This window comes from Alligator sinensis, unplaced genomic scaffold (assembly GCF_000455745.1).
Source record: "Alligator sinensis unplaced genomic scaffold, ASM45574v1 scaffold465_2, whole genome shotgun sequence".
In the NCBI taxonomy this organism is placed as follows: Eukaryota; Metazoa; Chordata; order Crocodylia; family Alligatoridae; genus Alligator; species Alligator sinensis.
The window spans coordinates 636280-660590 of NW_005842468.1; the positions used below are offsets into that span (position 1 = coordinate 636280).

The following is a 24311-nucleotide window of genomic DNA, read 5'->3' on the forward strand; positions in this document are numbered from 1 at the left end:
AAAGATTATTTACTTACACCGAGATGGCAGTGGTGTAGGCTGGAAAACTTGCTTAAGTTGCGGTTACAGAAAGACAACACAGACGGTCTCGTGGAGGTTGCTAGGCTCCACGGAACAGAGCTCCGGATGCTCTGGGTGAACGAGCCACCAAAATCGGAATCGGAGATACACCTTATAAAATTTGCGCTCGAAGACGGGAAGAGGTGGGCGATGGATCAGGTCGCCAAGCTCCTCTGAATCTCACACAGGGTTTCTATTACCCTGCCGTGTACCCAGAGTCCCCACGAGATGGATGTGGAGTCCTCTTCGGCTTGGGCGGAAACTGCTCAAGCCTTTTATACGGCTAACAGGCCAATCGTTAGCCGCCACGTGTGAATAATTTAGCACTAGCCAATCACGGGGAACGAATCTGCATACCGGTGGCGGGAACTCTTTTGCACCGTGCATTCCTCTTGCAACATGAGCAATGCACTCTGCAAAAGAAGCTGCAGAAAAGGCGGGAAACTGGTCCCTGTACCGGGGTTTCCTCTGCAACAGGAAACACTCCCGTGCAATGCTCTGCAACTTGACGGGGATAATTCTGGTGCCAAAGCGCGCACACACACAATCATGCCTTTTGGGTCATGACAGTACAGACATTCAAAAAGCCCAAGGCACAATTGATGCAAGTTATGTGTTTTTTTGCAAGCAGTATAGTTTAGGTTGGTAGCAAACAGAACACATGATTGCCCTTTGCGGGGGCAAAACTTAGATTGGGTTCTGCCATTTTTAAACAAATTTATGTGTGCAGAACTTCTGTTCTGTTATGGGTATAGACCGGTTTCCAGTCACTTATACTGATAAAAGTGCAATGGCTGTACCTGGCCTGAGACACCAGGAAAAGTGACTGATATACTGGCATTTCAAAAGTGTAAACCATTTTAATGCATTGTCAATACATGGTAGGGTCACCACTTCTGGTTAGTCTTTTAAGTGCTTGATGGCCAGGAAAGTTTCTATTCTTGTTTACCACAGCTGAGTCATAGTCTTAGACACGGGTATTGAAGACATCATAGATACTGAATCTATAGAATCAACTTTCAGTGAAACGGAAATGTAGAACTTAGTACTATCAGTCTGTCAACAGTGTTGTAACCCAATACATCTTTAAGTTGTTTTGGTGTCTCTATTATAAATAACTAACAAATGCCTGTCAAGAATGATGGGGGGGGAGAGGGGGCGGGTCGGGACAGAGGCCTGTGTCCCTCCTCCCCCCTCCACCTCGGGCTGGGGCTGTTTCCCCTCTTCCCCCCTGACCCTGCTACTTCAGGCCGGGTGCTCCCTGCCTCCCCTCTGCCACTTCCGGTTGGAGCCTGGGTCGTTCCACTCCTCCCCCCGCTTCTTTGGGCTGAGGCTGGGGCCAGGCCCGCTCCCCGCCTCCCACCACCACTTTGGGCTGGAGCCAGGGCCTGGGCCATTCACCACCTCCCCCCACCGCTTCGAGCCAGGTCCGGGGTCATTCCCCTCGCCCCCCACCCCACTGCTTTGGGTAGGGGCCTTGCCCCCCTCCCCTCTGGCCTGTCAATCCCCACTGCCATGGCACCGCTCCTCTGTCTGTCCCTGTCTGTGTAGGGCACTATGATTGGCTGCCAAGACAGCCACTATCAGAGCATGAATAAAGTGTTATGGACAGACAGACACACAGGCAGACTTAGGCTTTTATAATATTAGACTTTAGTAGAGGAATGAAAAATAAAATTGTGTTTTTTAAATAATAATAATTATTATGTTGGCAATTTAATAGGGATGGAGACCAAATACACGAGCAGCTCGTCCACCTGAGTAAGTCTCCTTTTTGAGCAGTCTGTTGTATTGCTACATTAAGTAACTTGATTAATAAATAATGTAATTTACTGATGTTTGTTCTAGAGGTGCGTTGATATATCGGTCCATATTGGATTGGCACCAATAAAAGGAAAATTGACATTATTGGCAATAGGCTTTTTTTGGCCGTTGGAGCAGATTAATGTTACCGATAGATGCTGTGTCTATGAGCACAGTCACAGTGTGCACATGGCCAGGAATACAGCCTGGCAGCTTGGAGAGCAGTGTCCAGCTGGTAAGTCTGTGGCAGGGAAGGGGCTCGGGGGAGGGAAGGGGTGTGGAAGGGGGGCAGATCACGGCCCCCATAGTGAGGGAAGGGGTGGGGTTGGGGCAGGTGCTGCCTAGCTGGGGTGGGATGTGGGACGGTGCCGTGGGTGGCTCGTCCAGGAGGCAGGGGAGGGTGCGGAGGTGGGGCAGCTGCCTACCACTGCGCGCACCCCAGGGGAGGCATGGGGGGCATGTGGACCCCAGATTTGTATGCAAGGTGAGGGCAGGTTGCCTGCTGCAGGCCTGGGGCTGGAGGCATCACCAGCCTCTTCCCATCGGGGGGCTAGGCCAGGGCTGCTCTCGGGGTGGGCAGGGGCAGGGCAGGTGGTGGTGGCCCTGTGAGGGAGGGGCTATGGGAAGACTATAGCCACCTCAAAATTTGCTGCAGTTCCACCTCCCAGTGTCGCCTGCCTCACCTCTGTCCTGAGCACAGGCCCAGCCCAGCCCCCCACTGGGAAGAAGCTGGTGCAGCCTCTAGCCCTGAGCTCACAGTGGGCAACCCGCCCTTGCCAAATACACAAAACCAGGGGGCACATGTCCCCTGTACACCCCAGGGGCACGCTCAGTGCGGGGGGGAGCCGCCCCACCTCCCCACCCCTCTGTGACTCCTTCCCTTGCCCTGCTCTGCCCTGGCTGGGCAACGCCTGCTCCTGCTCTTGCCACAGCCTCAGCCCCAGCCCTAGCCTCACTGCCTCCCTCACCATGGGGGCCTCAATCTGCACCCTTATGCCCCTTATCCTTCACAAACTTATTGGCTAGACGCTACTTTTCAAGCTGCTGGGCTGCATATTGGCTATCGGACCAGTATCAGCTGACATAGCTGGTTTACTAATCGGCCAGCGGTATTAGGCAAAAAAATCTTTATTGGTATACCCCTACTTTGTTCTGATGTATAAATAACTAAAATTTGTTGCTGTAAACTTCTTTTCTATATTTTATACTTAAAGTGAAATGTAATTATTATAGTTGTACTTTTTAAAAGTAGTTGGTTTATGTTTTATTTTAGCAAAACAAGATCTTTTTCCAGATGTTGTTATTTGTTCTTCTTAAGTTTTTATAACAAAATGGTTAAGTAACTCTTTAGTTATTTGTGATTGCACAGTAGACTATCTTGAATACTTTTTAAGAGAAGTTGGAATAGGAGCTATCATTTTTTCTTAATCAGTTTCTGTTTTTTCCAGATATAAACAATGTAAAACAGAGAGAACCAATCATGGGGAGAGTATGGTGGGAAGTTTCAGTTTGTGCATTATATCCAAGCCTAGGGATTTTGAGACTTGGGAGTAGGGATATTACCTGTGACATATTTGATATTTTCGAATACATTGAAGTTTATTTTTTTTCCAAAAGGCTTGGAAGTCATATTAGCTCTCCACTTTGTTCTGCCAACATCCATCAGCCATCACCTTGTCACGTGGGAGTAAAAGGATAGTTCAGTAGCCATTCTTTCAGTCATTCACCAGTGACTGAATGAGTCTGCAGGCTGAACAAGGCTTTTAGCTCAAGGACTAATGATGTTATAGTAGTTTTGAAAAAAAATTAAAAATATGCATACCTGCTGTACAAACTGTTGGAAGCTGACTTACAGCTTACTGCAGCAGCTCATAGGGTTGTGAAGAGAAGCCAGAGGGGCTTGCTAGGAATGTTTGGCACTGGGAATGGAGTTAGTCTTCCAAGGCTTTTCAGAACTACCAGTGTTCTCTGAAACTGTAGACAAAGAAAGGATATGGTGACAGAGCCTAAGATGAAGGGAAATGGGGTTTACGGGGCATTTTTGGGCCTTGTACTGTTACAATGAAACTGTTTTATAAGAAGATATATTTTGAGGGGGGAAAATACCTCATTATCATAGATTTCCATTGTACTGTAGTCTAAAGGAAAAACATGTCCTGAATTATTACTAAAGTAATCTTAACTTCCTCCAGGGTACCATGCCTCGACTTGGGGAGACTGGGAGATTCCGATGAAGAGGTAATCTGAAATCGTCTTAAAAAAATTCACTTACTGTAGGAATTAGTCAAAGTTCTGTTTTGTTACTGAAAAATTACAATTATTCTTTGTTCTGTTTATTTGAGGATGGAGACACATATATACCATACAGCAAGGGGTATCCTTGTAATGGCTGTACGGATTCATCTTCAACTGTTAGTTGGGGATCACCATTACAAACTCCTTATGCACAGCACTTCCAGACTCAACAGGTCAGTTTTTCCCAATAGACACCTAAAATATGGGGTCTTTCATTAGAGATTAAATAAATACAGCACATCCACATTTATAATACATTTCATTTTTAAAAATTAAGATCTGACTGTTAGTGGTCCAGGTTCTTTCTAATGAAGTGCCTTTTATTAAGAAGCTGCTTAAATACATCACACCTATTTCTTTTATTCTATCCTGATTTATGCCCTAATTCTTTTAATTTTTGCAACTAAGAATTTGGGCATTAGCAGTTAGTGACATTAATACTTTGCCAAAAAACCTGAAATGAGTAACTACTAAAGTAGCTTTTAACTTGATTTGTAAGCCAATTTTAAGAAAATTGTATACATTAGAAAATAATAAAATGATAAAGTAACTAATATATGTCCTAAATACATGATTTGACAATTACAGCTAGCAAAAAATAAATTGGTCTTGTCCATATGTAGGTTACTGTAATGAATTGCAGTAACTTCCTTATCAATATTTTTCTTCTTTTCTCTCTCGAACAGAATTGCAGTGTTTGTTTCAGAATACCTCTTAATTATTTGAGACCATGTACTTTTATAATGCCTTCGATAGACCATCTGTATTCATTCTTTTATTTCCGCACTGAGTGAGAAAGTAAAATTATAAAATAGACCAAAAATAACTGGTTATTATGCCAGGAAAATCAGAGATCCAGTTTTAACATACCACTTTCTGTATGATTACAGCACTGTTCAAAATCGTTATTCAAAATAATAAAATTAAGCACACATTTAACAATGACACAGCTGACAGTTGTTCTAGTTGTTGCTCTTTGAAAATGAAGTTTCCTTTGAATTATTCAATTAGATTAAATTTGGAAAAATGAATTTGACAAATTTGTTTGATTCATAAAGCATAGTTTTTGGCAGCTATGACTTAAATTAACTGTTCATTCGCTTTTCCATTAAACAGATGCCTGGTAAACCTTGTCAGAAGAAAATGGAGGTAAAGTAGCTTAAAAAATACACATGGCAGAAAAAACATTACCTATTGATTAGTAGATAATTGCTCAGTTTTGATCTGAAAACTTAACACATTTAATACCTTTTGTATGACATGAAATGCTTAGTTGAGAAATTATTTTTAATTGCTATTTTCCTGTATAGCTATTATGATGCTTTTGCATGTTGACAGTGTATCAAGTGTGGTATTTTATTGTTATTAAAAGAGAAGCAAACATTAAAATATTGCAGCAAATGTTATTTTTTTGGACATGAGTATCTCAAACTTTAAATCAAATCAGGATCTTAAGGATGAGAAGCATACAGCAACCTAACTCTGGTTAGGGTGCTATACATCCTCCTAACCACTCGGTATGTATCAGTTGGTGTTCATTTCCAGAATAATTAATGAGAAATGAATGCTGGGTACAACATTGTTTAGAACAATTAATATATTTTATTAATATTTAGTTCATTCAGCTAGTAACACAACTCACATTGACTAACTTTGGCTGTGTGCATGCATGTACCGTATTAATTGACTGACTTTTAGGTTTGTAGACTAAATTAACTCCCTAAAAAGCACATATCTCACTAGTATATTTAAAATGGCCTCAGTTAATCAATGTAAATTGCTGTGTTTCTTATTTGTGTTGATGCATATGTTAAATTTACAGAACAAAATCTCTGTTACTGCACTGATTAGCAAAAGACTGGAATGACTTTGACTACCTCACAACCTCCTCTTTTCTTCTTTCCTTTATTTTCTCTCTCCCTGTTTATTGTCTTCATTCTTTACCAGATACCTTAGTGGTAGATGTGTTATAAGAGCCTAAGTAGACTAGATCATCTTCTATTCATTCATCTTTCCTTACCATCTTTTTATTCCTTCTGAATCTTCTCTTGTGGAGAAAAGTAGTCAAGCTCTGCTGATATATTTTAACACATTTCTGTGAGTAGCCTTGATTTCTACATTGTTTCAGGTTCCCCAATTAACATTCCTTTTGCAAATTATAAAAATAAAATAAAATTCAAACTTCCTGTGCAGTAAACTTTCCAAGTGAATCCTTCCAAGAAAGGGTCAGTTTTAGAAGAGTAAATGTAGTTTTTTTTTCTTAGCCATTTCCACCAAACTCTGTTGTTTAAAAACTCCTGTAGGAACACTCAGAAATATCTTTCAATTGGAGCGAATTTCTTTTTCAAGGAAGATTCCTTAAGCCATTGAATGAATGTTGTTCTAGAACAGGACTGCTCTGCTCTGGCATGGCATCAGCTGGACCTGCTCTAATTTTATGTAGCAGGACAGGGAAATAAGCTAAATTTGATCCATGCTAACACCCAGTGGGTGCATCTACATGTGGTGATTTAAGGTGCATTAAGAGCACAGGTCTACATGTGTGCACCCTTAATGCGCCTTAAAAATGGCGATTTTAGGCTAATCATGCCTAAATTTTATATCTGCGTAAAGCCGACAGGGACCACTGCTTCTGGAACTGCCGCTCTGGCTCCAGCATCTGCACCTTGCAGAACAGCACCCGCTACATCATCTTCTTGGCAGTTCCTGGTGGCAGCACGGGGTCCCACGGGCTTGGTTCAGGCCCACTGTTGTCCAACACTGAGGAAGCAGGAACATGGGGAGGGGGCTAGAGCCAGGGCCGAGCTGACCATGTCTGGGGGGACTGGAGGCTCCCACCCCCTTGGCTGGTGCTGAACTGCACCACCCAGTTACACTGCCACAGGCTTCAGGGAGCTGTCCAGGGTGCTGATCAGGGCAGGCTGCCCAGTGAGGTGCCTTAAAGCGTTCACATGTAGACGTGCACCTAAATTGCCTTAATGCACCTTAGGCTAAGGCGCATTAAGTTTAAGCATGTGTAAATTCACATGTAGACACATCCAGTAGGAGATAGAGGAAGAGAGGAAAGAAATTGTGTGTCCCTGCACTGATTGTCTCTTCTTCTTGTGGCTGTTCCTGCCCATTCTGATGTCCTTTGCATACAAGAAAATTTAGGCTCATTAATGCACTTCTGGCTGCACATCTACACGTGTGCCTCTGTCAGGCATAGCCCAGTCCAGGGGCTTTATCCCTCTACAGGAAGAGCCAGGGGGAGCTCCAGGCTCCCCCAGGTACCAACCTTGTGGGCTGGCAGGGGGCATGTGGGCTGGTCCCGATCTCCAGCGGGTGGGGAAAACTGTGCTGGCTTCAGGGACAGCTGCCTCCCTGCCATGTGGGGATCAGGACCTGTCCCAATCCTCTCATGGCAGAGACATAGCTTCTCCTGCAGCCAGCACAGCTCTCCTGGCAATGTGGGGATCGAGATGGGTCCCAAACCCCATGTGGTAGGGAGACAGCTGTCCCTTCAGCCGGCACAGCTTCCCCTGTCATTAGAGTAAAGCAGAGTAAATCCTGCACATTTGTTGGTGGTGACACTTTACTGTGCATTACATTAGTTTGATGTGCAGTAAAGTGTCTTGTCTAGATGCACCCCAGGAGAAGGTAAATAAATGGAGAATCAAGAAGTAGCTGCCTCCACAGTCATCTCTGGCTGATGTGATCCCAAGAGCTAAGCATACACTGTGCAGTTGAAGAGAAAAGCACCTTTTTGCCTACCCGGTATGACTAGAATCTTTTGACTTACTGCCTTTACTCAGCATTCATACCAAATGTATGGTCATTCTGGAGCTCCAGACTTAATGTCTGCACATGCTTGTAGGATTTGACTGGGTCCTGGCAAGAAGATTTTGATTTTTTTGGTGAAAAATGATGGAGATACATTTGGCTGCAAAACAGTTTGACTTTAGGCAAAGCATCAAGAGTTTCATGAGACACTCATTTTATTACACAATAGTATTGCAGCTCTTTCTAAATGTGAAGTGTGGTGTTAAGTAACATCAGCCCCTTCCATATAAAAGGTTATACTGTGTGGGCATAATAATCCTGCTGTTGATATTATGTATCACAGCAGGAGGTTGTTATTCCTGATTGTTCTTTGTTTTTAGCATTCCTTTTGGGAGCAAAAGACAGTACCAGAAAATCTGCCATCCCCAGCAGACAAATACAAACTAAAATACCAGCAGTATGAAGCAGAAATGAAAGAGGGATATAAACTGTATTCTCAGAGAACTGCAGAAAAAAGAAAAGACAATGCTCAGTCTCAGGAGTGTTCACAGAGGATAGCTAACAGAGAGGTACTATATCCTGTGAAATCGCAAATGTACATTTAAGTTTAATTATAGTGTATATGTATTGTAATGTTCTGTTACACAGCAATAGGTTTTAACCATACTTTATAGATATTTCTTTGATGCCTCATACTGTGGGACCCGAAAAACTGAATAGGGAGTAAATAGTAAAAACTGAATAGGGAAGAATATTTGAATGTCTTCCCCTCCTGAACATTAGAAGCATATGCAAGCTACTGTATAGGCTTGCAGTCTCTGATGGAGTAGTAAGCATGGGCACTAGTAAGACACTTCTACCAGACAAAGGGACAAGGTTAATGAGAGTTATTCAAGGAGCATTCTTATTTGCATTTTTATTGGAGGAAGAGTCTTAATTGGTGTTGCTAAAAAGTATAATGGTAGAAATTCTGTATTAGACTGTGGAATTCCATTTAAACCTTTCTTTTTAAATATTTGTTTATAACCATAACTTTACATAGAACTCCTTAAAGGAGTTGGAAGTGGGAGGAAGGAAAGACATGACCCCAGCTTTAAAGACAAACTGCAAGTTGAGATAGCAGAATATGGGATTAAAATAAATATAAACACTTTAGACTGCAAGGTCTTTTGGGACAAAAATTGCTCAGTGTGTGCATGTGTGTATTTTGGGGCTACTGCAATATGAATAATAATAATAATAAAGAATTCGTTAGCATTTCATTATTATTATTGTTTGTTTTAAAATAAATATTGAGGTGGCTTAGAGAGACAGCACAAGGGGGCGGGGGCAATAGCGAACAAACAAAATGACCAGTGCTAGTTTAGTTTGAGGAAGTATGGTGAGGATCCTGAATGCACAGAAAGAGATGCTATTCTGGGTGTGAGGAGCTGCATGAAAACATCCTACACATCAGGGTAGGAATAAAAGAAGAGGCAAAGTGAGCCATATGCATAAAGAATGAGTAAAGAGAGGTATGAGGAGGGCAGATGACCCCTGAAGACATAAGAGCTGGGTGGAGCCTCAGTCAAGAATGAGAAGTTTGGCAGCCAATAGAAGAAGTACAAAAGAGGTGACATATCTGAAGTGAGTGACAAGGAAAGAACATTTTAGCTGCTGAGAGTTCAGTAGCATGGAAAGGGGAAGATTTGTAATGCAGAGAGAATAAAGTTGTCTGGGATAATGTAGCTGTTGTGTATGCCATTTGGTTGTCCTTAAGAGACACTCTACTTGAAATCACATTTCTCTTTGAAACTGTGCCTACCAGCATTGTAAGTAAAACCTAAAGTGAAAAAGAATGGAAGGGAGAAAGAGATCCATGTTTCTAAATCTGTTTACTCTTTACTTTTGATAACACAAGGAAGTGTGTGTGTGTTAATGGTCATTGTTGCTGCTTCTCCTGCGCTGTCATTGATATCAGGTCCCTGGGATACACGCTCTGTTCCAGAGCCTCCAAGCAGTGGCATAACTAGGGCAGAGTAAGCAGGCCACCTGTCCTGGGCACTGACTATGATGGGCACCAGCATCTTCCCTGCTGGGAGTCTTTGCTGCAGCAGGAGGAGCCCTGAGCTGCCCCTGCCCAACCACAGGAGCTTGGTGCAGCACAGTGCAGCACTGAACCAAACAGTGAATTTGGAGGGTGGGTGATGAGTGGGGCAAACAGATTGGTGCCCTTTCCCCTCCTCCTCCCCTGCAGGTACCTTTGCCAGAGCAGAGACAGCCCTGCTCCCAATATATGTGTATATGGGGGGTTAGCAAATGGGGCACCAGGATATGCTGCCAGGGAGCCTGGCCATGGGGCTGCTGCCAGAGGGGCCACTGCTGACACTAAGCAACCTGGGAAGGTAAGACTTCCCTTTAACTCACCCATGCCACCTACGCTGTCTACTGTGGTTGACACACTCTCGCCCCACCCTAGGCACTCGAGTTTGCTGTGTCTCTGCCTGGTCGGGGCTCTGTTGGGAACAGCAGCAGTAAAACAGTTCTTGTATCAGACTTCAGAATAAAACATGGAGTATTCATTAAGCATAATATCTGTATAATAAAACTATGTTTTGGATTAGGCATTGGGAATATAGGAAACGTTTGTGTAAACTCACCAAATCCTTAGCTTTCAGCATACTTCAGGTTTAAAAATTGAAACTTATGGTGACTGCTTCTGAAAAACATTCTGTGTTCCTTGAATCTCGTTTCTCAATAAAATACATGTACTAAGTCCCTCCACCTTGTCTTTGAAGTGCTATTAACTTCTGTAAAATTGCAAGGCTTTTTTGTTGCAAGTAAAGTCTGAACAAGAAAAATGATTTTTAATATTTTGTGTAGGAGAAAATTTGTTGTGTTCTACACCTGATTGACCAAGACAGTAGAAATAAAATGCAGTGTATTTCTGTCTAGGATCCACAGCCAGAAGACAGGATTGGTGAAGATCTTACAGCTCTTGATGAGAAAGCCCTCTTACAGCAGTGCTATACAAGCAATCCATATAATATACAGCAGAGCATAAAGAAGTTAGAAGCTGTAAGTTTCCTGTATGGTATTACATTGTTAGGTAGATGTACCCATATGAGAGGCCTGCATATATATGTTTGGATACACTGTAAAGGACTGGGATTTTTGGAAATACTCAGGCCTAGATCCTTCTTAAGAGTTAGCTGCCTAAATAACCTTGAGGTTCTGGGCCTTGGGTATAGATAGCTATCTCCTATCTGATATGTATAGCTGAGTAGAGATATCTCAGCTAGGTAGGGTACCAGAAGTAGTATAGCTTTGTTAGCACAAAGCTCATCCTAGGCTACTTAGCCTTGCTGAGTAGGAGAATATATTTTCTGGGATAGAAAATGTGATTCTGCTGCTTCTGATACCTGAGCTAGAGCTTGAACCTTACAGACAAATGATCAGTGCTTAACTGTTCTGTAAATCAGTTCATCATTGATTTAATTGGTAACGGATTTAGGTCAGTTGCTGCACACTTTTGAGAAGTCTCACCTATGTGTTTCTATGTATACTTTTGTATATATACATTAATATTAATTAAAATGTGTCTGATCTGGCATTGGCAAGGACATTAACTATATGGTTTTTTCAGTTTGTTATATATTTGGTTTTTTGTACAAAAAGAATGATGCCCAAATAAGCCTGAATTTGGAATTTAGGAGTATTTATGATATGAAACTTTGAAGTCTGGCTTTACAGGATTTACTACTGAAGATGTATAGTGATTATTTTCTTAATTTATTTTTGTCCAGATGCAAGCTCCTGTTGAAAAGATTAGCATGCTAACATTTGTGCTGTGCATATTAAGCCATTAGAATTTTTGTGACACTGTAAATGCAAAGAAAACAAATGGAAAATACTGTTTGCCCATCTGCTTGAACTGAAATTTGCCTGGCAACAAGCAGATTATTCTTATTTCCATTAAAGTGAATACAGATACGGTATTATGTGGACTTTGTGAAAAGAAAACTCTCAGATGTGTTACTATTAGAAACTTTCTTATTATACCTTTAAAATAAAATTTAAAAAACCCTTCTAATAGTAAAGGGCTCTGTGCTGTGTGGGTAAAGATTATGACAGAACAGTTCTGAGGCAACCTTAGAGTTGCTGAGTTTTATGCCTTGTACCTTGTAATCAGATGAAGGAATGAAAGTTGAATAGAGCAGCCACTGTAGGCTGGTTGGGTGACTGGAATCTACAACCAACATACAGCTACTCTTTGATTAATGTCATAGTTATGTTCTTGAAAAATGTGGCTTTAAGCTAAATAATGTTAAGTGAACCTGATTATGTCACAGCAGTTACCTACTAGCAGGTGGCAGCCAAACAATGTATAACCAAACGTTGCATGACTTTAAACGAGTATGTTCTCTAATGGATCAGCGACGTAATATCAAAATGTTAACCGGAACGAGGTTAAGCGAGGAGTACCTGTATAAGGCATTTAGCAGCTGTCTGAAAGGTAGAAATATTTCTGTTATTGATTGCCACTTGTGGTTGCTCCCCCACCCCAGGCATCTCCTAAGTACATGCAAGTCACAACTCCTGGTTGGTGGCAGGTGTAATTAGATAACCTGAAAGAATGACTCTCAGCTGGGGTGCCATGAGATCCTTCTAAGGATATTATTGGGTGCTGCACAATATTATCACCATTGAATGCACAAGCACCTATACTTGATTCATGAGATATAAACCCGGAGTTTTGAAATACAAATCCATAGTGTCAAAACCATTTCTGATCTGTTGTGTTTTTTTCTGAGTTCTTTGCAACAGAAATACTTGATTATTTTTACATGGTTGATAAACAAGTGAAAGCTAAGAGCTGGCATTTTCTGTATAGGGTGCCTTGAATGAAAAAGGTGAGAACCACTGACTTAAAAAGTGGCTGTAACAGACATCACATAATTCACTGGACTGCAGTTAGCATTTATGCACTGGTCATGTTTGGTTTCCACCTTTTCCTTATCAGGGCTGCTTAATTTCTCTGCAGAATAGGAGAGGCTGTGCACAGTTGCAGAGCAAAGGTATAGTACTAGTGCTTTAATTGTATATTCTTTTTCAGCAGTGTTTAGCAGCTGACAGGATTTGTCTTATGCAGTAGACCAAAAGAAAATGGCTTGAGTTTTATCTGCTATGACATATTGGATTCATTTGGTTGTGAGTAGTTATTGCAGCACATAGTTTCTGTCAGAGGGTCTTGCTGAACTTGTGTATCTGTCTAATACATAGGAGCAACAGAGGGTATGGCCAAACTCCATTTGTAACATCTTTAAAAGGGGAGGAAGAGCCACTGCTTGTAACAGTTATGTCTGCATGATCCTGCAGTGATGGAAGTGAGGGCAATTTAGTTTGCTTTGACCCTGGTTGAAATGGGATTACAGTTTGGAGCAGGTTTTGCTACAATAGTATTGTTACAGAATTATGCAGCTGTTACAGTCGCATTAGAACAGTTTTGCTATACATCTATCACTAACCAATGAGTTAGGGCTTTCAAAGCACATTTAATGTCGAACTTCAGTTTTGAGTGGCTTGGTAGCATGTGGAATTTTACAGTTTTCATGCTTAAACTTTTTATTTTCCTAAAACAGCAGACCCCCACTCTGTCAGTTGTATTTGTTTATTTTTAAGAAGCCTTAAAGATTGTTTTATACATACACGTTAACATATCATTTTAATGTAACTATTACAAAAGGCAAGGCAGAGATGCATCTTTTACACTAAGGGAATCAGAGATTCATAAATGTTTGTGAGCAAGAGCTCACTTCATCAGGTGATCTCTGATGTAACAAATACTCTAAAGATTGTTTTATATCCTGTACTTTCCATTTGTTTGTTATTTTGCATTACCAAAAATAATTCAGAGAAAAGCCAATATAAGTTGCAAAATGTCAAAGTGATTTAGAAGGATGACCATGAAATGAGAATTCCTATGTTGCTTGGGGAAGATTGTGGGAGTTGCTTTAGACACAAAGTATAATTATTAGATTTTTGTTTGTTTTTTGCTTGTTTGTTTGCAGAAGATCACAATATTTCAGCTAACTAGGAGGACTGGGTTTTTTGATGCTAGATTTCTTTCATTTTGATGAATGAACATCCCAAGTCCAATATTTGGTTAAAGCCCTATTGTAGACATCCTTAATAACTGAATGAAGGAAGCACCAAAGGAAAAAGTCATTATCTGACATTGAACTGAAATGCAGGTTTAAAGTTGCACTCTTAAAATTGGATTCTCCATTCTCAACATGTCTGCTGTTTGGTTCTTACAGTGGTGAAATCTGTTGGCCTTTGGGAAATGATGGACCATAAACCATACCTGGTAATATACAGGCTATCAATTTTTCCCCAAATATGTGATAACTTTTTACTTTTCTGTTGGGACAGATAATGGCCAGGGATTTAGCTTTTCAGATGTGCCAATAATTGTGAAGATGGGTGTAAAGATTTTAAAAACAAAACTAATAGACTTCAACTATACACAAATCATAAATCTGGAAAGGAAAATAGCTTGCTGAGGTTGAACAATCTGGGTTGGAGGAGAGGTGATTGTTTTAGCTAGTGGGAATTAAAATATAATTTGTTAAGATTTGTATTTTGGTAAATAATAATTCTGTTAGTGTAGTGATTACCATTTTTATTCATCTGGTGTTTGGCAACTAGTCTTCATCCTCTGCAAACACTGTGAGGCTTAGTCTATTTAGAATTTGGGTTGCACATATAAATCTGTGTAGTGATTAAGATGGATAACTGATCACATAAATGTCCAAATCCCTCAGTTTCAAAATGTTTTAAAATTCAGTGGAAGGTGTATATAGAGTTAGGAGCTTACATAACTCCTTCAGAATCAATAACTTTTGTCTTCCCATGAGAACAAACTATATAAAAATAACCTGGAAATACGGGCAAACTGAAACACAGTAGAGAAGTTCAGAAATCTGGCTTATAAAATGAAGGGAGGGAGCAGAGGTTGAATATTGGATGGGGTCTCAGGAGACCTGGGTTTTAGTCTTGGCTCTTGGTGATCTTGGACAAGTTCCTCACCTCCTTGAACCTAAGTTTCCAATTCTATTGAAAGGATTTTGATAAAACCCTCTAAAGTTCATTGAAATCGTCTTATGAAAAGTACTCTACAATATTTGAGCTTGGTGCTTCTGCTACTTTAGAAGGCAGGTGGTGTGAAAGCAGCCTGCAGGTGTGGCAGGAGCCAATTAGAAAGTCACCTGCCAGAAAGTGACTGGGTTTGAAGCATATAAACCCCGATCCTGAGCTATTCAGGCAGTCTAGCTCTGAGAGTCATGGAGAGAGGAGTTCCTGTGGGGAGCAGGAGGTAAGCAACTCTAGTGGTTTGAGGAAGGGACTAAGGAAGGTAAGGAAGTCCCAGCTGGCCCAAAGACAGTAGGGGGCTGGAGGGCCCAGGGAGCAGGTTGGGCCAGGGTGCCCATAAGTCTCACTGGCCTAGGAGCAGAGTCAGGGCCCAGGAAGGGCTGAAGGCCAGGAAAGGGCCATAGATGGAGACTAGTGGGGTAGAAGAGCCCATGAGTCTCAATTGGCCTAGGAGTGGGCCCAGGGTCTAAGGAGACACACCAAATCCTGGGAGGACCACTGCTGGAGACCAACGGGGTCAGGGACCCACATCCCAGAGAAGCAGGGCTGGAGACCTGCAGCTTGAGAGAGGTGATATAGTAGGCCAGGTGCCTGGTGCCTGCAAGAGGTGGAAATAGGGTCAAAGAGCTGCACCTGGGAGTAGCCAGAATGGGCAAAGTGCCTGGGTGTGGGTGGACAGAGGTAACGGTTGGAGCCCAGGGGCAGAGAAAGCAGGTCTGAGCTACTGAGTGATTGATTACATCTGTGAGGCATGGGTATGGTTACTGGGGAGGACGGAGCCCATGTAATTAGCCCTTAAGGCAATGAGTAGGGTCACCTGTACTCGTGAGGAGATCTGACTTGGAAAGCCCTGGGGCAGCATCCCTTTTCTGAAAGTATCATTTCATCAAGGCATGGCAGACAAGAAGAAGGGGAGGGCACCCAAAGAGAACCAGGTTGACAAGAGCTGAGGGGGCTCCTGGGGCATCACGGTCACCATTGGTGTGGGACCCTGTTAGAGTTGGGTATTATTAATTAATGCCAGAGAAAAAAAAAATTCTGGTAACCTCTCCAACACCACTACAACCAAAAACCCAGTACCCTCTTGTATCTTGGAAAAACTTGGATGAATCTTGTCATATATCAGAGGAGGAAGACATGATGACATAGAGACTGACTGACTTCCAAATAAATAATTGTAAGTGGACTGCAAATCATAACAGAATCTTTCAAAAGACAAAACAAGATTGCTGGACTTAAATCTTTATTGCCCAAATCAGGATTTATATCTACTGTAAATTCCATGGTACGTTGGATGGAGTGAGAAGTTTTTCATGCGCTGCTCTACTTAAAGAATGCGCTTTCTGAAAATAATATGACCATAACGAGCACTATCTATCAGTGTTTATATTAGAGTTTTTATATTTACAGGCATCAAATGTACATAGACATGGTGTGCATGTAAACAATTTAAATAGACCAGAATATATCATTTGGTTCTCATTTATCTGAACATCATCTGCAGTATAAACTTTTCTCTATTAAAAAGATACTCAATAAGAAAATCCAGTGACATGCCTTAAAATTCCAAATGAGCAATTGCATTGTTTAACTGCATCTTCTGAAAATAGTCTTAAGGAATAACAGTTTCTTAAGTATGTCATATTTCATTTGCTCATAATAGACTTTTTATTGCAGGATGATACAGCTGCAGAAAAAAGAAAGCAAACTGTAGTAGAGCAGGTAATGGTGGATCAGTTATCTAGGTAAGAGACAAATGCAATAAATTACAAATTCAGATTCTAGAAGAATTTGACTACATGAATGTGTGCCTTTTCCTGAGGTGTTAATTTTTAATTTGTGAAAAATACTCTATTGTTACATAAAATGCATGTAATGAAAATGATCCATCCACCTTATTTTACTTTCTGTAAGGGTTTAATTATCACTGAGAAAATTTAAAACTTTAATCTCACCTTTGAGAGCTAATCTGTCTGTTTTCTAAAAAAAATTTTGATGCCTTTTCTAATGCATTGCATTTTTTATTGACTTTCTATTTATAATTTCAACATTTTAAAAATAATGAGCTAAGCTGCATCACTGCTTTGAATTACTACAGTATTGTTCCAGCTTTAGAGAGTTAGGAGTATACAGTTTAGATAAGGTTGGTCAGGGTCACACTTCATTTAAATTTTTTAACCACTAGGGGTGTCTGTAGATGTGCTGGGAGGCTGCTCCGATGTGCTGTAATTAGTGTGTCAAAGCAGACTTGATTAATTGAGTCCGTTGGAGTGAGCTTATTAGTGCGCTCCATCTAGTCTCCGCATCCTGCGTGTCAGTGTCCCCACACTTCAAAATGGTGGTGGGGGCACTTTAACTGAAGCTCGTTTGATGAATTTTAGATAAAGCTTCCCTGCCGACATTTTGAAGCATGCATGGGGATGCTAATATATGAGACATTGCGGGTACTTGACTTAGAGTAGCTGTTGGAGCTGCTCTTATTAAAGATCCCCCCACCTCACCCCATCCCTGGAGCACATAGAAAATATCTCTTCTACTGATTATCGTCCCATGCTATGTTGAGAGAGAACCCATAAATCAACAGTTAAAATGAGTATAGTAAAGTTATTATTCCATGTTATTTATCATTCTCTTAACCTGTTCTTAATTTTCAAGCATACCTTAACTAGTCTTGGTCTGAATTTTTCTCACATTATACCAGTTTTCTCATTGTTTTGAATTTTTTTTTCTGTGCTTCAGTGCCAACAGCAGCATAGCTGCCTTTGGGGACGCACACACACACACACACACTTTGAGTATGAAATTCTCTACAGTCCCACGTCATACCTTTCCAATGGTACACAGAACTAATGGTTAAGATAATTCTCTTAAATTCACTAGTTCTACTAAATTCACTAATTCTTTGTTAGAGTGCTTTTATGGCAGTAATCTAGGTCTTAAATATATGTCCAGATAGAGACCTTAGGTTTCTGTGACTTTAATTTCCTGCTTAACTTCCTCTTGTGTCTCTCTTTATGCTTCCTAAATTTCTTCTCCTGCTCTAAAATGTTTTAATGAAAATGGGATACAGTGCTCAGTAGTGCTTTAGCTGCAGCCCTATTACATTTTTATTTTAAAATGTAACATCTATAACTCAACCAATACTAACAAAAGAAATCAGAGTAGGATGATAGTCTGGGAAGAAGAGTCCAAAACATTGAAATAAGAAAATTATTAAAAGCAACACAATAAGGTTTGTTCTGTGTATATGTAAATAGCCCAATCCTACTGTCAGATCAGTTTCGGGGATATGTGACTGGGATTCTTTCTACATAGACATAAAAGCTGCCTCCCTTCCCCTCACCCATGGGTTGATCAAGGTGCACGATTATGGCTTAAAAATGTTTGTTTTTCCTTCAATACTGAACTACTGTTAATAACAAGGATGCAAGTAGACTAATGGTGTATTGTAAAGGGCCCCCTGAATTTCCCACGTGTTAACTGGAACAAGGAGCATTAGTGTACAAGTTTTGGAGCACTGTAGACAGGCATTTATTACCTTGTGCTTTTATTTCTTGACCCTCACTAGCCAGTACTGGAAGATTATCCCATTCTAGGACTTTGATTCTGGTGGGAGTCTCAGATTGCTTAGGCAGGGCTGGTTGAACCTTTTCAGGTACATAAGGCCTTAGAAGAGTGTTGGCATTATTTATTTATTTAAAATTACATTATGATAGCATGCAATGAGTACATACTAATGGGTCACTATTGCATTTATGTGTAATTTTTAGTTTCCTTTTCTACATACCCAAGGTGTATAGAATTATTGCCCATTTGTGAAGTAATTGTTGCATTGCTGTAGCAGTACATAGGTGTATCTGTGCATATGTTTTTCAATCAGGGCAGTAATAAGTGACCCAGAGCAAAACACAAGTAATGATCCTTACCAGAGAGACCTTATGCTTCCAGCACTTGGGACAGCACCATTGCGGTTTAGAAAAAGAACATTACATGAAACAAGGTCAGTTTTCTTAGGCTGTAGTTGTTTCTTATGGATAAACTCATGGTTTCTAATTTCAGCCTTTTGTAACTTTAGCAAAAGTTACATCTTTTAAGCTAAAACTTGGCATGCTTGATCTAAAGACTACTTTTAGCAAGTATAGTAAAATCTGATTCCTCTAGTTTTACTGATACAATAATTAGAAAAGTGAGTTGTGCTTTTTAGCCATTATATGGATGCCCTTCATTATAGGTAGTGCAAGTGCCTTGGAAAAACAGCTTGGTGTTTCTAGGAGTAGTGTCTTTGTTTCATTTATGTTACCTGTGTCCATGTACCTTCCTCTAGTATCCTTATGCCAGTCCTCTGCCTCCTGATCACTGCAGGAGCTGCAGCAATTAATGCTGCCACTGCTTATTCCATCATCAAATGTCCAAACCTGTAGAGAGCCCCATGGGCCACGTGACATGGCTTTGCTTGCCAGATGAGGCCTGAGGCTGACTCCACATGCCAGATCTGGCCTGCAGACTGACCCTGCACCAGTCATTTGACCTGTGGAGCCAGTGTTGGGTGCCACTGTTCTAGGGCATGTTTATGCAGAGTGATCTAGTTTTACATGCCGGATCTGGCCTGCAGACTGACCCTGCACTAGATCTATGTTAGTCTGAAATCAAGTAAAAGGCTAGATTTACACCCTGTAGACTAGCCAAGGTAGATATACAAGTTTTGTGGGCTCACTTCATCAGATGCTATGAAAGGATGTGCAGCTCTGTTCTGGCACCAGGGAGCTATTTGATCCCAAGTGGTATAGCCACCTTGGTGCAGGCCTGAGGGTGGGTTAAATAGCTCTTCCAAACAAGCTAATTGCAAACAAAGCTAATTAACTGAGGCGCAGCATAATGTGAACAGAGCTAAACTATTTCTAAGTTGGGAAGTGCCACCCCAAAGAGACCTAGCTTGAGTATCTGTTTGTCGCTGAATAGAAGGCTAAAGAAACAGTTATGCAGGTAAAAATACTCCTGTCGAGAAGATCTAGGCCGAAGGAAGTGCAGTGCAGGTACTTGAGCTGGTTCTGCACATGCCAGCTTTCATATAAGAAGCAATATAGCTATGTTTGCTCTGCCCTGGCAAATTGGCTCTTCTGAAATGTGGCTAAACAGCTCTTAGGTTAGCAGGTACCAGGAGTAGAGCAGCACAGTACACAGCTCTTAATTTAGCAGGTACCAGGAGTAGAGCAGCACAGTGTGTCACTACCCTGGAGTGGCATAGCCATGAACTTTAGATCTCTCACCTTGGGGATGCCCCCAAATCCCTAGATACATGCTTGCCAGAACCCAGATAATTTCCATGCTGGTAAGCATCTTGATGAGTAAAAAATCATCTTGTGTGCTGAGATCTGAGGGTCACGTAAGCTATTCTCCAGTGACTCTTTAGTCTTTCACATTCCTGAAATCCAGCACTATAAATTAGAGGAGTTTGGCTCTTTTATTGAACACGGTTGAGTGTGGAATTAAGTTGTAGGCCTGTTACTACTCAAGGGACTATTTCTCATAGCAGTGTTTATCCTCAAGGGAACCAAGGGAAATGAAGAGGAAAACACTTTGAGTTTCATTACTTTTGTCAGCCATTAAATAAAGTAGACCCTGTTAATGCTGACACTTCCTGTGATTGTGCTTGCCTTGTTGTGGTGGATAATCACATGATCTGATTGTTTGTGCAGCCTCTGCATACTAGGTCCTTTTTCTGATCCAGGTAACTTTCACAGTTACCTGGATCAGCTCCTAATCCAATTGCTTTTTCTAGAAATAGTTTCAAATAGTAATGATATTTTGCTTTCTTAGAACAGATCTATTGATTAATATGCAACATTCTTTTGACAGAATAAGGACCAGATCAGCATTAACTGAAAATATGCTTTCTAACAAGTTACGCTTTGATTGTAGAATTCTCTCAAGGTAATGAGAAATTTTGTAAAATCCTGTATTAATTCTTTGAGCTTGTGAATGGTTTTCTATTGGAATAATTGCAACCAGTTGGCATAATTACAACTTGCTTTTTCTCAGAACCATCTGTTTAGAAATAAATAAGTGTGATTTGTTCATATGTATTTGAATTAAGTATAATTTTTCTTGGGGCTGTTACATACTGATATAGCTCAGAGCAGCTATGAGGCTGCATGAAACTGGATGGGGATAAACTAAATTGTTCCTTTGACTTTGGAAGGAGAGGTTAAAAACAGCTTCCCTCAGCTGCACTAAGTTCTTACTTGGACATAGCTCATAATTCAGTCCATTAGCTTCTCAGATAATGACCAACATAGTGATCCTTATGTAAGTAATTGGTCTGCTGAGTTGTGAAAGGTCCTTTAATATACTGCGTATGAGAGTTTGAAAGGCATTTTTGGCAAAGAACAGAATACATAACCAAATCCATAAGTTAGTATACAGTAGTTCAGTATTTAACTAAGCTAATCAAAACCAGCAATGTATTGATAAAAGATAATGCAGTATAGAGTCTCTGTCACTGAACTGTTACTGAAGATACATTTTTTTAAAAAGTGGTGTAATCATCTGTATGAATGAATCTGTGGATTCAGTTAAACACAAAGCTATAATGGTACTCTTCCATGATAATTTTAGGAATGGGCGTGATGCCTGTAGGGAGCTGATTGGATTCTTTTTTACATGTGATGGATCTCTTACTGTTTATGAATATCGACAGTTTGGCAAAAACAGGTACGATGAATACATTTATAAAAAGTTGTAAATCTCAGATACTCTCCACAATATGTAGGAGCTTTTTTTCTTTATGTTCAGTTTTTTAAAACTTGTTTTGAATTGCATTACAGAGTAAATGCCTTACCTTTCATTCAGAAGGGAGTTTATAGTCATCAGCACAGTCAAAGAAAAGGAAAGCTCTATGATCTTAGCGACTTTTATATTGTAAGTATTCTTTCAGTGTAAATGTATCAGATCTGCTAATTTGGAAATGCTGTTTACCTAAGATATGCACTCAGATATTGCAAAGATTCTAATCTGGCTTTAAGGGGACAGAGCCAAAACCCACTTCTGTTAAGTTTCAAGAGCTTTGCTTCAGAACTTTAGGCATTTGGATCATTTTCTGTATACACCCACCATCAGCCAAATATTAGAGATTTCATAGGTAGCTTTAAAACTGACTGCACTTTTGCAGAGTGCATGAGGCTGCAGCTGGGAGGGGACTTGAAGGCATAAACAAATTATGCAGAAGGCAGGGCAGGGTGGCACCTTATAGACTAACTTGTTCAGAAATGCATAAGCTTTCATGGGCAACAGCTTACTTCGTCAGATGCTATGAACGGACTTGCAGACAGCAGGGATACTAAATAGAAACGAACAAAGTAATTTCATTACGAAGAATAGACAAAGGGAGAGGAAGGGAAATGGGAAGGGGGCAATGTTGAGAGAGGCAAAGGTGAGTTGAAGAGATCAAAGATAAGCAAAATAGTTAAGGATATAAGGGTTACAATGAATAAAGTAATTTATTCCAGGCTAGTCTAGGCAATGGGATAAGAATCTGTAATCTCTGTTGAGCTCATCCTTAACACAATCTGGTCTGTTGAAAATTTCTTGTGCTACAGTTTTCACATAGGGATTTCCTGTCTGGCCAGTTTAGATAGCAGAGAGGCAGTGTAGGCAGATGATGGCATATGCAGTATTGGTAGAGGAATGGGTTAATGAATTCTGGATGTTATAATCCATATTGTTTGGTGCAGTGATGATCTGCGTATGGAACAAGCCTTGGTGCCTTTTTGAGAATAGGAGTTAGATAGTCTGTTGCTGGAGGGACATCATTTGTGGTTAGTGAGCTGCCTTTAACCAAAGATAGGCTTGTCCTCCAAAGGTATCTTGAGCTGGTAGTCACTTTCTAGGAGGGATTGGAGGTCATTAATGATGTGTGAAGAAGGTTTTCTAGAGGGGGCTATAGGTGAAAACAGGAGGGATTCTGTTGTCTTTGTCATAGGGTTGGTATTGTAGCAGATTGAAGTGGGGTCTGAGTCTGCTCTGTTGATTTGGGTGGCTACCATTTGGGGACTGTATTGTAAGTGTTCCCTCATCCCTTCCTCTCCCTATCCCTATTTTTGTATATAGATTATTTGATTCATTTCTATTTAGTACCTCTGTAAATCCAGTCATAGCATTTCTGAATGGGTTAGTCTATAAGGTGCCACCCTGCCTTGCCTTCTGCCTGACTTCAGATTAACACAGCTAATTATTGCTCTGTAAATTAGTTGAAAAAGTGAGTAGCTTTGAAAAGTCCCTAACGATAAAGTAGCACAAATTAGTTGTAAAAAATTAATGACTGTTGAAAGGTCTGCTGGTACTTATAACATTGAAAAATTATTAAGTATTTTAAGAGTAAAGTAATATGCTTGATAAATGCATGCTTGAACAGATTTATCACCAACTTTTTTTTCTTTTGAAAGAGATCTTTAAAAGAGATTATGGAATAAAGTGGTGCTTTTTTTGAGAATTTTGAAGACACGTCATTTATAGTTAAAATTCTATTTATTCAATCAGTCATTTGAAGCTAAGGGCAAAGCACAGTTAAGGATATACAAACAGCTACACAGAACAGTGACAAAAATGGTATTAGCTGGTTCCATGTCTTTCTTAGTAGCCACTTATTATCTCTAGTTGTATAATTGTCACCGCAGAATACTCAGTGTAGGATCTGACATCCTAGTTCTTTGTTTTCCCTTCTTATGCATGATTACTACTGTAAATGTTCTGCAGGCCAAACTGTGCTGTAAACTGTATCTGTTTAGTCTTCTTGTTTTAGAATTATACCATCAGGACACCTGTGTAGTCCCACAATCCGTGCTTTGCCAGTGTATTTACTTGTAGGTCAAAAATAGTTATAATGATACATGAAAAGGAATTGAATCTAGTTCACTCTCTAAACAGTATTGTGTTCTGTTAGCACTGAAGCAAAGGTGTGATATGATTCTGAGGTGCACACAAAGAACAGATGGGCTGAGCAGTAAATTTTCCAATATTAAATACTATGGTAATTTTCCTAAGAAGACTCCCATTTTAAGTCTGTTCCATTGTGCCATTCATTTTCCTTCAAATCTTACATTTGGGTGAATGTTGTCCTTGCACAGTTGGAGAGCAGCATCTGTCCGGTAAGTCTGTGGAGGAAAAGGGGGTGGGGGGGCTCTGCCCAGCAGGGGAGGGGTGGATCATGGGGTGAAACCACAGGCAGCTAAGCTGAAGGGCACAGGGATGGGGAGGCAGCT

The 24311-nt window shown here is 40.6% G+C and overlaps 1 protein-coding gene across 6 annotated transcripts in view; it reads left to right on the plus strand.

The window, feature by feature from the left end:
* The window catches only part of CAPS2 (calcyphosine 2), a 59181-nt gene that overhangs the window by 9702 nt on the left and 25168 nt on the right, over positions 1-24311 (plus strand). For 3 of the 6 annotated variants that reach the window (XM_006030856.3, XM_025212515.1, XM_014523280.2), the window contains 11 exons: positions 1784-1821; positions 4056-4101; positions 4206-4331; positions 5275-5307; positions 8301-8489; positions 10855-10977; positions 16732-16799; positions 18935-19054; positions 20911-20985; positions 21670-21765; positions 21879-21972. In XM_006030856.3, the coding sequence (XP_006030918.1) occupies positions 1784-1821; positions 4056-4101; positions 4206-4331; positions 5275-5307; positions 8301-8489; positions 10855-10977; positions 16732-16799; positions 18935-19054; positions 20911-20985; positions 21670-21765; positions 21879-21972 (1008 nt within the window). The remainder of the gene's footprint in view (positions 1-1783; positions 1822-4055; positions 4102-4205; positions 4332-5274; positions 5308-8300; positions 8490-10854; positions 10978-16731; positions 16800-18934; positions 19055-20910; positions 20986-21669; positions 21766-21878; positions 21973-24311) is intronic. The other 3 variants (XM_025212514.1, XM_014523281.2, XM_025212516.1) reach the window with 3 other exon arrangements.